The sequence below is a fragment of the Crocuta crocuta genome, unplaced genomic scaffold (assembly GCF_008692635.1).
Source record: "Crocuta crocuta isolate KB4526 unplaced genomic scaffold, BGI_CrCroc_1.0 scaffold129, whole genome shotgun sequence".
Lineage (NCBI taxonomy): Eukaryota > Metazoa > Chordata > Mammalia > Carnivora > Hyaenidae > Crocuta > Crocuta crocuta.
This window is the reverse complement of record NW_027551571.1, coordinates 6,433,230-6,445,885: the sequence shown is the minus strand read 5'-3', so window position 1 is coordinate 6,445,885 and position 12,656 is coordinate 6,433,230. Positions and strand designations below refer to the sequence as shown.

General features: G+C 45.1%; 1 protein-coding gene across 1 annotated transcript in view; it reads left to right on the top strand.

Moving 5' to 3' along the window:
* The window catches only part of NOL10 (nucleolar protein 10), an 81,296-nt gene that overhangs the window by 52,854 nt on the left and 15,786 nt on the right, over positions 1-12,656 (top strand). The window contains exons 13-16 of the mRNA XM_077751004.1: positions 4,346-4,472; positions 7,181-7,260; positions 7,439-7,537; positions 9,483-9,572. Of these exons, the coding sequence (XP_077607130.1) occupies positions 4,346-4,472; positions 7,181-7,260; positions 7,439-7,537; positions 9,483-9,572 (396 nt within the window). The remainder of the gene's footprint in view (positions 1-4,345; positions 4,473-7,180; positions 7,261-7,438; positions 7,538-9,482; positions 9,573-12,656) is intronic.

Below are 12,656 nucleotides of genomic sequence, written 5' to 3'. Positions count from 1 at the left end.
ATCTATATACAATGGAATATTACTCAGCCGTAAGAAGAGAATGAAATCTTGCCATTTGCAACGATGTGGGCGAGCTAGAGTGTACTCTGCTAAGCGAGATAAGTCAGTCAGAGGAAGACAATACATGATTTCACTCACGGAATTTAGGAAACAAAACAGATGAATATGGGGCAGGGGGAGAGACACCGTAAGAGAGAAACTTGAAAGAGCGCAATCTGAGGGTTGCCGGAGGGCTGGGGGTGGGGGATGGGCTAGATGGGGGATGGGCCTGAAGGAGGGCACTTGTGATGAGCACTGAGCGGTACGCAAAAGTGAGGAGTCCCCAAATTCTGTTCCTAAAACTAATATCACACTAGATGTTAACTAATTGGAACTTAAATGTAAAACTCAAAATAAACATAAATAATTTCAAATTTAACTGCCGTTCTTTGTTAGCAGTTATTTTGTAACTATTTTGATGGTAGGAAGATAGATTATTTAGTGCAGTAGCATTATAAGTAGATGGAAAAAGTGATGAGATTCATACTGACTCAGTAGTTTGGCTCTTTGTCTCTAATAATATGAATAATATTTTGTTGTTGTTACTTTAACTGTCCTTCGTCTGTTAAAAACCACCCCTTTAGAAAGCCCTCCCTCTTTATTTCTGCCCCAAGAGCTTTGGGATGCTTGCGACACAGTGATTTTCCAAAAGTAGTGTGTGTGGAAGGGCCACCCTCTTCTGTCAGCTCCATAAGAATTTTAAGATTCGCCCTCTTTTCTCCCCACTCTGTCATTTTTGTCCACTACCCGAATATACAAGAACTTTGAATTTTAAAATTGAGCGTATATAAGTAACATCTTAAAGGCAGTTTGTAATCATAGAGGCAGGTGATCTTGGGCACGTCATATGTGTTTTCATGTACTTTCAGATCAGTTCTGCTCACATGGATTGGAGCAAGCAGGTATCGGTGTTGAGGCTTCCCAGGCACGTTGATAAAGATTGTTTCCCATTCGGGAGCCCCACATACTTAGATTCATTGATATGGTGGTCATTAAAGTTGCTGAGGGACCCACGGTGTCCCTTTCCGGATCACTGCTGTACGGACTTGTAACTTTAGGACATTCTTACATATTCAAAGTAGAAGTTCATTAAAAGATAACAGAAGTTCAAACTAAAGCAGTCTTCACCAGCTTTCTGAAACAAACAAAAATCTTAAGGTGCATAAAAATGTAGATAAACAAGAAAGAATCCCTTGTGGCTGAAGTATAGATAGTACCCCAGAGAGCTGTGCATACGGCTAAGCCTTCCAAAAGCCAACTACTACTTTTACAAACTAATGGTAGACCTTTGAGGGAGCTGTGATTTAGGTAGACCTGCAGTTTAATGCCAGTTAAACCAGTAATTTCAACTTTGTTATGGTTTTTTTTCCCTGAATAGGAACTAGGGAAATCCTCAACCCACCCGACTAAATTTTGTTTTTGATGGAAATATTTCCGCCTGTAAAATTTAATGGCCATGAATTTGATTGCAGAGTTTATTTACCAGAACCAGATCTGTCCCCTGAGAGGCAGTTTAAAACAATTCCATTAGAATCCGTTAACTAATCAAGATGATTGTCGTGGAACATTATAAAAAAGGACTTTTGTGAAAGTAAATTCAGATCTGGTCTGATATTTTGACATTCCTGCCCTTTACCACCCTCTCCCTAGAAGAGTCGGTAAACAGTTCAATCTTCTTATTGTCTTTGAAGCCCATGTTTATCACTGATTGAAGGTTTTTAAAGGTGAAACTGCTTTATTATGAGGTTATTTGGTAACCATTTTCCCCTCGCATAGGAGGCAAAACAGTCTGACTTTCATCAAAAAGTGTTCCCATATCCAGTAGTTTTATGGAAAAGTATTTGAGTGTTTTTTTTTGAATAAGGAAAATCAAAACAATTTAAAAAATACTTTTCCCTAACATGGGAGGTCTTTTGTTTTTTTAATGCTTAATTTAGATTTGAGAGAGACAAAGAGACAGAGCACAAGTGGGGGAGAGACAGAGAGAAAGGGAGACAGAATCTGAAGCAGGCTCCAGGCTCTGAGCTGTCAGCATAGAGCCCAAGCTGGGGCTTGAACTCACGAACTGTGAGATCATGACCTGAGCCCAAGTTGGACGCTTAACCGACTGAGCCACCCAGGCACCCCCAGGACCCTTTAAGTCTTAGTACTTTTTGCACATGGAATTCACAAACACATTCATACATTACATATGAATAGATGTGTTTGTGAAATAACGTGTTGAAAATAGTACTGCTTGACAGGCAATATTCTAGTTACTGGAAATTCAGCATTTAGAGCCGATGAAGTTCCTCCTCTCCCAAGAGGACAGTGTCTTGGGGGTTATATTCTAGAAAAGTGGCCATAGGGTGCTTTCTGTCTCCGAAAAGAGAGAAGGTCGCTGTCTTTGGTTCTATGCCAGCAAATGGCGGAGCTCTGCCCTTGCTCTGTGAGCAATGCGACGCACATAGCCTGGAGTGGAAAGTGCCCGCGCCGTCTCTCGAAGGGGCCCCTGACTTTCCCGGCTTGCTCAGGAGCTCACGCCAACCTGGCGTCCCTCCGTGTGTGCTTTTCGGCGTCCCAGCCTGCCGTTGATTCCAGCCCCCAGCTGTCTCCCCCGTGGCTCGGTGCAGTCTGCCCGTCACGTTACACACGGGCTACGTGTGCCCATGTGCTCTGCTAGCTTTCCGCCCCGGCTAGAATCTGTAAACTCCCTGGGTCAGCGCGGTGCTTTATATGTAGTAGCGTTTACTGTCTACATCGGTTGACTTCAAGCTACGGTCCTAAAATTGCTTAAAATCCTAGCAGTTTCTTTAAAAAGTGTTCTATGTTGAAATTTTTTTTTTAATGCCTTGCATTTCTTCAAAGTTTGTCTTTTATGGTTAGTGTCAAACCACTCAGAGCATCAAAACCCTTATTTTTTAAAAAATTGCATAGATTATGCTAATATGAAACTTCTTGGCAGTTCTCATAACTTTTATGCTCATTAAACATTGTTTTTGGTGTTGGGGAGCGCCATAGCCTTTTGGGTTTAGGGGGACACCTTACTGATCGGCACGATAATACCATGCCTGTATGGCCATATCTAACATTTACTTTTTTTGGATTGAGGATGGTATTAGGCACTGTTTTTCCTTGTTACAGCTCTCTTCCACCTTTCCTTCCCCACAAAGTTTAAGCTAGGTTTAATAATTTCCATTACGATTTTTGTTTTTCTCCCGTTGAATTGAGAGCTATCAAAATACACAGGGAAGGAGTCATGGGAAGTTCCATTTTGTCAGCCCAGGGCCGTTCTTCTGGAAGCCTGTAGTTCCACAGACACTGTCAGTAGTGTAGCCTGCTCAGTGAGGAGCGTTGTTCATCTGGGATAAGCCTTGACCTCGGTGGGTGAGGCGTAGCGTTGGGAAAGATCTGTAACAACAGCCGAAAGGTAAAAAGCAGTCACAGCATTTTATGGAAGTAGTCGGATTACAGCCATGAATTATGAACTATTCATTTAGTATTAGTGGGTTATAAATTCTGTTCAACTTTTATTCCCCAGCCTGTCATTGGGATTAACTTGTGGGTCTTGGTGACCCATTTTAGGTTAAGGCTGAAGGATTCTATCTAGAGGATTTTAATTTTTAATGAATTAAATGAAGTGAACCCCACAAGAGCAACCATAATTACCAAGTAATTATTTGAGAACCCCTGAAAAGAAGGTGATTCTCGGGGCACCCAGGTGTCCCAGTCGGTTAAGCATCCGACTTCAGCTCCCGTCATCATCTCATGGTTCATGGGTTCAAGCCCCACGTCGGGCTCTGCGCTGAGTGTGGAGCCTGCTTGGGGTTCTCTCTCTCCCTCTCTCTGCCCCTCCTCCGCTTATGCTATCTCTCTCTCAAAATACATAAATAGACTTCAAAAAAGAAAAGGTGATTCTCATTTTAGACTTTTGTCTGTCATGAGTGGCAAACTTAAAAAAAAAATCTCTTATGCCAAATACACTTTTATAGATTCTAGTACTCTTTTGAATGAAAGAGGTGATAAATGGATGGATGTTCTCTTAAGTGCCTGAATTATTTATTTGTATTTTGATAGTGCTCATGTAAGAATGTTTATTAATATCTCTGCATCCCAGATTGAGATTTCTCCCTTACAAGCCTACATTTTTCCTACTTTATTCCCTTCCATTATTACACATGTTGATTTTGCCTATTGTAGTTAGTTTTCAACACTTCTGATACAAACAAGGACTTTTAAATTTAAGAAAATCTAGTTGTGAAATAACTGCCTGTTAGTTGGTGTGGCGAGAATGTACACTTACTGACCTTTTCATTCACACTGATAGGTCCTGGGTCCTGCTCCCAGGTGGTGTTCCTTCCTGGACAACCTGACAGAAGAATTAGAAGAGAATCCAGAAAGCACAGTGTATGATGACTACAAATTTGTCACCAAGAAAGACCTTGAAAATCTAGGTAAGAAATAAAATTATGATAAAATATTTATACAGTTGTTGGGGAGGGGGGCGTTTTGAACGTCAGGGGCAGTAGCGTCCTGTTTATCTGAGTTTCCAAGTCTTCTCTTTCTGCCAAAGCAGATGTTAAACATGCATATTGTCTAGTTTCTAATCTCTGCTTAGAGAAGGATCCAGGTAAATTCAACTTACTGAAGCTGTTTTGTATCTCAAGTGAGGAATAATTTTCTTAAGCATACGAGCTATGTATAGAAAAAGTGTCAAGAAAGCAGTGATTTTTTTTTCAAGTACTGTTTTGAGTAAAAGGTTTTGAAAATATCTTAGAGACGGCATGTAAGTGATTTCTGGCTCCCTTTTAAGTTTGCTTGTAGAAGACCTCATTTAAAACTTAGAAACCCGATTGAATCCTCAGATACATAGACCCTTAATAGTTACTTTATTTATTTATGAAAAAAATTTTTTTTTAATGTTTTATTTATTTTTGAGAGAGAGAGAGACAGCATGAGCAGGGGAGGGTCAGAGAGAGGGAGACACAGACTCCGAAGACAGGATCCAGGGTCCGAGCTGTGAGCACAGAGCCCGATGCGGGCTCGAACCCACGAGCCGTGAGATCATGACCTGAGTCGAAGTCAGAGGCTCAACCGACTGAGCCACCCAGGCGCACCCCCACCCTGTAATAGTTACTTTAGGCTTAAAGGTCATCGACCAAGAAATGTCTTTTATCAGTAGTAGCAGCACCCGTGTGGCTTGTCGTGTACCCGGTAATATTCTGCATGTTTACCTGCACCTCTTAATCCTGCCACTCCGGGGGGTAGATACAGTCATGATGCCATTTTGTAGACAAGGAACCTGAGGCCCAAGAAGGTGAAACTAACTTGCCAAAGACCTCAGCGATCGTGAACATGAGGGTTCAGCAGTACACCTAGAGTGCGTGGCCTTCACCTCGGCCATCCTGACCTGCGGAGGAGTGCATGTTTCTCGGCTGACTGGTACCACTTTGTGGGATACGGAGAGGAGATGCTGCTAATCGAGTCGTGTCGGTGGAGAGAGGCTGCATAAGGGGTTTGCGTGGACAAGGGACAAACCCAGAGGACCCGTATTCTCTGTGAACCCAGGCCACTTAGTTGTACAGGAGACAGACAGGGCACGGCATCAGTGAAGTGGTATAGAAAATAGAGTCGTGTCATAAATAAACTGGAAGTTCTTAAACTTTATTTTTAAGCTGTATTTTTTTTTTAATTAGCTCAAGCAGAAGGCCGGGGGTGAGGGGTGGGGGAGAGAGTGTGAGAGAGAGAATCTTAAGCAGGCTCCATACTCAGTGTAGAGCCTGATGTAGGACTCGATCCCACGACCCTGGGATCGTGACCTGAGCCAAAATCAAGAGTCAGACGCTTAACCAACTGAGCCACCGAGGAGTCCCTTACACTGTATTTCACAGCACAATTAATCCAGGCAGAGTTCATTTTCTGCCAGTTCCCACCAAAATAACTCTTTAAATGTTAATGTTTAAAGAGAAAAGACTTGTAGTCAGATTTGTAAAAATGATCCCTGAATGAACTATGGCGAAATAGGATTTTCCTGCTGATGTGCCTTCCTAAGCGTTTTCAGGGTCATTTTTATACTTGTGTTGCACTCACCTCCATTCTTACTTTGGAGGGAAAAAGTCGTTGCTGTTTTGCAAGGTTTTTAAAAAGACTGCGTTTAGTTCATCTTGGGTGCCTGTTTAGTCTCTTTTTACTGTGTTCATTTTGGATGCCTGTTTAGTCTCTTTTTACTGTGTTTATTTTGGGTGAGGAAGGCGGAGGCAGTTATAAAGCATGGTATTTCCCAAAACGTGTTTCATGGAATATTGTGCCAGAATGCTGGGTGGGGCGCATGGTAGCTGGCACCGTGGGCATCAGAGGAAGGTACACACCCGGATGTGCTGGGTACACGCCCCACCTCTTCTGCTTCGTATCCGAGTGACTTGGTCAGTGTGTTAACCCTGTCAAGCCTTGGCTTCCTCGTCTGTAAAAAGAATAATGGAAAGTGTGTACCCTTTCTACATTATTGTTTTGATAGCATGCTTTGTGTTTGGAAATGATGGAAGGTAATACCCCCCCACCCCTGCCCCGACCCCGCTGCCACTGCTCCTCCCTGGCAGAATGGAAGTTGGCAAGTTACTGGTGATGCCAGTATTATTTATTTTTTTTACATTGAACTGATCCTTGGAATCCAAAACTCTGAGAACCACTAGTATTAGGATGTTTCTTTAGCGCGCTTTCATAGTTCATAAAGACTTTTTTGTCACCTTTATGCTTAGTATGACATTTTAAATAAGTAAGAGGGACACTGCTTAAAGTAGATTAAATTCTCTCCATAGTTTTTGAAAATTAGTGGTTCTGGTCTCCAGAGTGAAATCTTATAATCAATCAGAAGTGAAATATTACTGTAATCCAAAAAACCTGTTTAATTTTCATCAAGATTTCATAAGGACCTGGGGCGCCTGGGTGGCTCAGTCAATTAAGCGTCTGACTTCAGCTCAGGTCATGTTTTCATGGTTCATGAGTTCGAGCCCCACACCGGTTTCTATGCTGACAGCTCGGAGCCTGGAGCCTGCTTCGGATTCTGTGTCTCCCTCTGTCTCTGCCCCTCCCCTGCTCTCTGTCTCTCTCTCAAACGAAAAAAAAAGATTTCATAATGATCTGTCCTCTGATTAACTCTTTCCAGGGCTCACACATCTCATCGGGTCACCATTTCTCCGGGCATATATGCATGGATTTTTCATGGATATAAGACTCTATCACAAGGTAAATAGGAAACTGCACTTACTATTTAGGTGATTAATGAACCATTTCTTCGCTCTTGCATTTTGCAAAATGTACTTGGTTTGTAAGAGAATCTGTCAGCATAATGGTCGTGGTGTATATGAAACATGCTAGTAGATATGACTTGTATTTCTGAACTTTTTTTTTCCACTTTGAAAAGGTGAAATTGATGGTAAATCCATTTGCTTATGAAGAATACAGGAAAGATAAGATCCGACAGAAGATAGAAGAAACGCGTGCACAGAGAGTCCAGTTAAAGGTAGATACTGTGCTCACTATTGAGCTCACCAGAGAAAAGTACTTAGTTTTCATTTTGTGTGTTATTCCAGAGAAACCTGCCATCCATTTCTTCGTTTCCCCATTTTTAGTTCACGTCTTTTCCTAACATTTGTGGTATGTCTTCCTGGTCACGAGGGTGGATACCCCTTACAGTTTGATCCTAATGGATTCTGTGGTAAGGGTACTGTGGGAAAGAATGGCAGAGGCACTGAGACCCGCAGCCCTCCGGAGAGAGTGTGGAGGGGCTTTCCGAGGAGTTTCCAGAGTTTAGAGTGTTGAGGCTTTGATGATTCTCAGTTCTGACACGTGGCAGGATCTTAGGCTGTCCACTTGGATCAGGGTCATTAGACTAGGTCAGGAGTCCAACCGCCTGCTTATATTAATAGAGAGAATTTAATGTACAGAATTGTTAGCTGTTAGAGAACTGAAGCCCATTGATACTGATCTTGAATAAGGATATTGATCAGAGAGGCGGTAGTTGCAGGAAGCAGGTGGGGGCGGTTGGGGGGGGGCACCAGGAAGGAGGAGGCACCCGGGAGCCATGCTGCTGGGGCCCCCGCCTCTCAGGAGCAGCCGGGGCTAAAATGAGTCTGCTCCCGGGGGACAGGCTGGAACCCCAGGCTGTCCTGGACCCATCTGTTTGCTGCCTGGGGGAGGAATGCGGGCCCAGCGGCCGGCAGTCCAGGACGCTGGGGCCCTCCGCCTCCCAGCCTCCGCAGCCCCGCTCATTTCTCCCCGATTGTGCAGGTAAGTGAACACACGGACGCATGCGTGCGTACATGTACACACATGTGCATAAACACACGTATGTACGCACACTCAGTACCGAAGGCTGGTACCTGGTTTTTCCTTTTTCCAGATTACTTGTTAAGTTTTTTAAGAGTGTCAGATGTGTGTGTGTTGGCAAGGAGGACACTGGGACATGGAGTACTTTTGTCCCCTTCTGTATTTTACAGGGGAACATAAGCTCTAAATGGGGAAGGACAATAAAGAGCTCACAGCGGCTGGAGTCCAGCTCCAGCAGGTCCAGGGGTCCCTGAATGATGGACTGTGTCGGTGAGGGAGGAGTGAGAGAGGCCCGAGAGTCTTTCTGGTCACCAGGCAGCATCTCTGCTCTGACTGGGCCTCACCTTTATTTTATAATTAAGTGTTTGGGGGACGGCACAGAAGTGGCATTTGCCTTAGACAGTGATTTTTGATGACAAACTTCTTTAATACCTAAGAATTTCCCAGAACATAGATTTGTAGAAGACTCCTGCTTAACCTTTATCAATAGTGATTGAGATAGGTGATTTAGATGCTTATCCTATGGGGAAGGAAGGGATTGACAATGTTTTTAGCATAAAAAGGGTGAAGTTAGTTGTTTGTGAGCAGGGATCAATAGCTTGTTTGCTTAAGGGGAAGTATTAAGANTGGGGGGGGGGGGGGTCAGTGCTCCAAGCAGAAACAGTTGGGTGGGGTGGATATCGGGTGCAACTTAACCCCATGGGGAGTTCTTTCTCACCCTTTGAGCTCCCAACACACAGCTTTACGGCCAGATCCCCCTAGGAGTCTGCCACTTCCGGGAGCAGGGAGTGGTGCATTGGGCATTATTAGTAGCGTTTCAGGGTTCCCTGAACCCCAGCCAGAGGCTGCAGCGGCAGGCCTGCGGGACCGCCCCGCCCCACCGCTGACACCCCAAACGCAGCTTCTCCCCATTGGCGTCTCAGCTCACAGGAGGGGCCGCGGGAGCGCACCGGGCGCGGGGCCCTGTCCCCTTGTGCCCACCTGCGGGCACCACGCGTGTCCACATGCTGTCCTGCTCTGGGGTCAGCGGGAGAACTAGATACCACCTGTTTGTGAGGTTACACTTGGCACAGAACTGTTAGCTTTTAAAGCAAAGATGTAGATATTTAGCACACCTTTTATTTTTTTCCTGCTGCTAGAAATTGCCAAAAGTTAACAAAGAGCTGGCACTTAAATTAATCGAGGAAGAGGAGGAGAAACAAAAATCTACCTGGAAAAAGAAAGTTAAGGTAAGATTTTATAAGTGGAGACATTGATTAACTTTCTATGTTTTCTTAGTAGTAACTTAAAATTATGTTTTTCCTTTAATCTTGAAAAATACATGTGGCTTTCTTCTTCCCCCTGCTTATAGGATAATATATGCTCCATATGGGAAGTTTGGAAAATAGAAAAGAACGTAAAGAGTGTCACTTTTGTAATTCCACCCAAAGAAGGGCATCGTTAAGATGCTAGTGAATTTCCTTCCTGTCTTATTTCTCTTAAAATTCTAGGCTATAGTAGTGAGATCACGTGGTGTGTGTATTAATCCTGGTTGTATAAAATAACCCAGGTGGTTTCCCATTTTATTAAAAATTCTTTGTAAGTACTTTTGAGAGCTGCATACACTTTCCTAAGGGTGCACCATTTACTTAATCCTTTTGCTGTTAAATATCTAAATTGTTCATTGTTCTTCTTTGTTCTGACTAGGTCTTTTTGTAATTCCAGAAGTAATTAATTTTTATTTAGATGCGGCATTATCAGGAGCACGCACGCTCCTGCGTAGCTGCCGCTCACCGTCCGTCACTAGTGTGAAAATGATTAGCCGTGAACACAGTGAGCATTAGTACCCCGTGGAGCTGACATCAGGACAGGGGGAGAGTTTTCTAATTTTCCCAGATACACGGAGACTTCCTCAGCCTCTGCTCCGGGCGGGCAGGTAGATAGCTCCACCTTGGCCCTTCACTAGAATGAGCTGTAAGGGTTCCACCTCTCAGGAGCCTGCAGGACCAACTCTGGGAAAGGGCCTGGCCTTGGAACTCTGGACCAGCCGTGTTACGCTCTCGGGAGATTTTTGTTTGCTTGTTGATTCTTTCTCTGTTCTCTTGCTAGTTTTTAACGTGGTAAGTGAACATGAGATAAGCCAGCTCCTTGGGTGTTTACTTTTGTTCTAGTCCTTTTCAGTAATGCCAGCCGGCAGGCCGCAGCCCCAGGGTCTTATCTAAGCTCTAGTTTCTTGCTCACCAGTTGGGTCATCCTGGGTGACCCTGGGCTTCCCCGGGGCATAGTTTTTTCTTCTGTAACCTGCAGCGATGGGGCGAGAGGGGGGCGTTCTTGGAGCGCTGTGATTTCTCCATGGAGTCACACTCGCTGCTTGTCCTTTGCCCCCTCATTCTTGCCGCATCTTCCATCCTGATCTGTTAGGTTAAAAAAATGCTCTTTTTAAGTTTATGCATTTGTTTTGAGAGAAAGGGAGAGAGCACGAGTCGGGTAGGGCAGAGAGAGTCAGCACAGGCCGTGCGCTGCTTCTGTGCCGTGCACAGAGGAACAGCCCTCAGAGTTCTTGTCCTCCCTCCGGCGTGGCGCCTCTGGCTGCTCAGCCCCCCTCCGGCGTGGCGCCTCTAGCTGCTTGGTCCCCCGTCTGGCGTGGCGCCTCCGGCTGCTTGGCGGCTGAATGTGTCCTGGTAAGAGCTGTGCCACCCGATGTGATGTTGCTAGAAAGTGGTGTCTGTAAAACGTGCCCCTAATTTGCTTTTCCGTGGCTTGCTGACCCAATTTGGGGCCTATTATCAGAGCTCAGGTTCCTCCCAGAAATTCTTAAAGACAGTTTTCTAGAAATCTGAGGCTATTCTTAGACAAAGCTTATGTGATTTGATGTTTAACAGTGTTGTCTAATTAAAACGAAGACCTTAAAAACCATTTGTGAACTGAGGAAAGAGCCTTTCCTAGTGGGAAGAATATTTGAAAGATGTTCCCTCCGTCAGCAGTGCTTCAAACCCCCAGGAGCTCGCCAAGCTCTGCTGGCTCCTGATTGGAAAGCGGGTTTCATTCTGCTTTGGCCCCCAGCTCGAATTTCTTGGAGGCAGACAGTGAAATACGTTCGCAGGTATTGCTGCCCCTGGTAACATATAGCTTAATAAGGTGTGTCCTGTTCAGTTCACGTTGGACCTGCAGTGGGAAGGGACCCACCATACCGCGTCAGGAGGCATTATCCGGATCCTACCCAAACATAGACATTTGGTGGCATCTAATTAAGAGTCAATCCATTTATTCTTTGGACAAGTACGTATTGAGTTCGCGTGTGTACAGGCAGCTGGGAGAGGCATGGCACCGGTGACTCATCGTTTGATCGGAAAGGGTTTGAGCCATTTTTCTTACAAGTGTCATTTCCTGGCTGTTGGCCTTTCCTACCAGTTTTTTGCTATTGCCGTAGATTCTTGTATGGCATCCTTCTGCTGGATTCCACGGTTTTTCAGGCCCTCATTGTCCCACAGCGCACCTCCAGGCCACGCGCTGTCCCACAGCACGCCTCCAGGCCACGCATTGTCCCACAGCACTTCCAGGCCACGCGCTGTCCCACAGCACGCCTCCAGGCCACACGCTGTCCCACAGCACGCCTCCAGGCCACGCATTGTCCCACAGCACTTCCAGGCCACACGCTGTCCCACAGCACGCCTCCAGGCCACACGCTGTCCCACAGCACTTCCAGGCCACGTGTGCTCTGGCCCGGAGCTTGGGGTAGGGGGTTGTCTTAGCCTGGGGTTATTCCCTACCATTAAGAGCAGATTTTAAAGTCACAATTTATCTCTAGGGAAAAGGGTAATTTATTTCTCTAGGGAAAAGGGACAGCCGTGCATAGAGACTGGGTTGGATCAGATCAGCTTTCTCATCCCAAATGCGATTTTTAAGGTTTTTATTAGTACTAATTAAAGATCATTCTTGGTTTTTATTACAGTTTTACACATGTAGTTTTAAAAACTAAATATTTCTCTAGGNCCTCCCCCTCCCTCTCCTCCTCCCCCTCCCCCCTCCTCCTCCTCCTTCTCCTCCCTCTCCCTCATTTTCTCCAGTCCTGAGACAAACATTTTTGCCCTTTTAGCCAATTATTTTGGTGTTAAACTCTTAATACTGCCCATGGTGCTCCGGCTTGACTTTTAAGTGGCAGGCCAGTCATCATTCATCTTTTGATAACCTTCCCTCCCGATAAGTTCTCATGCAACTTGGGACACTCAGCACCCAGCACTTATGGGGTCAGGACCACGCGGGTGCTCTTCCCACCCCAGGCCGGGTCGGGAGGGAGTCCGTGTGATGTTTCCATCCAACCTCCGTCTTCCCTG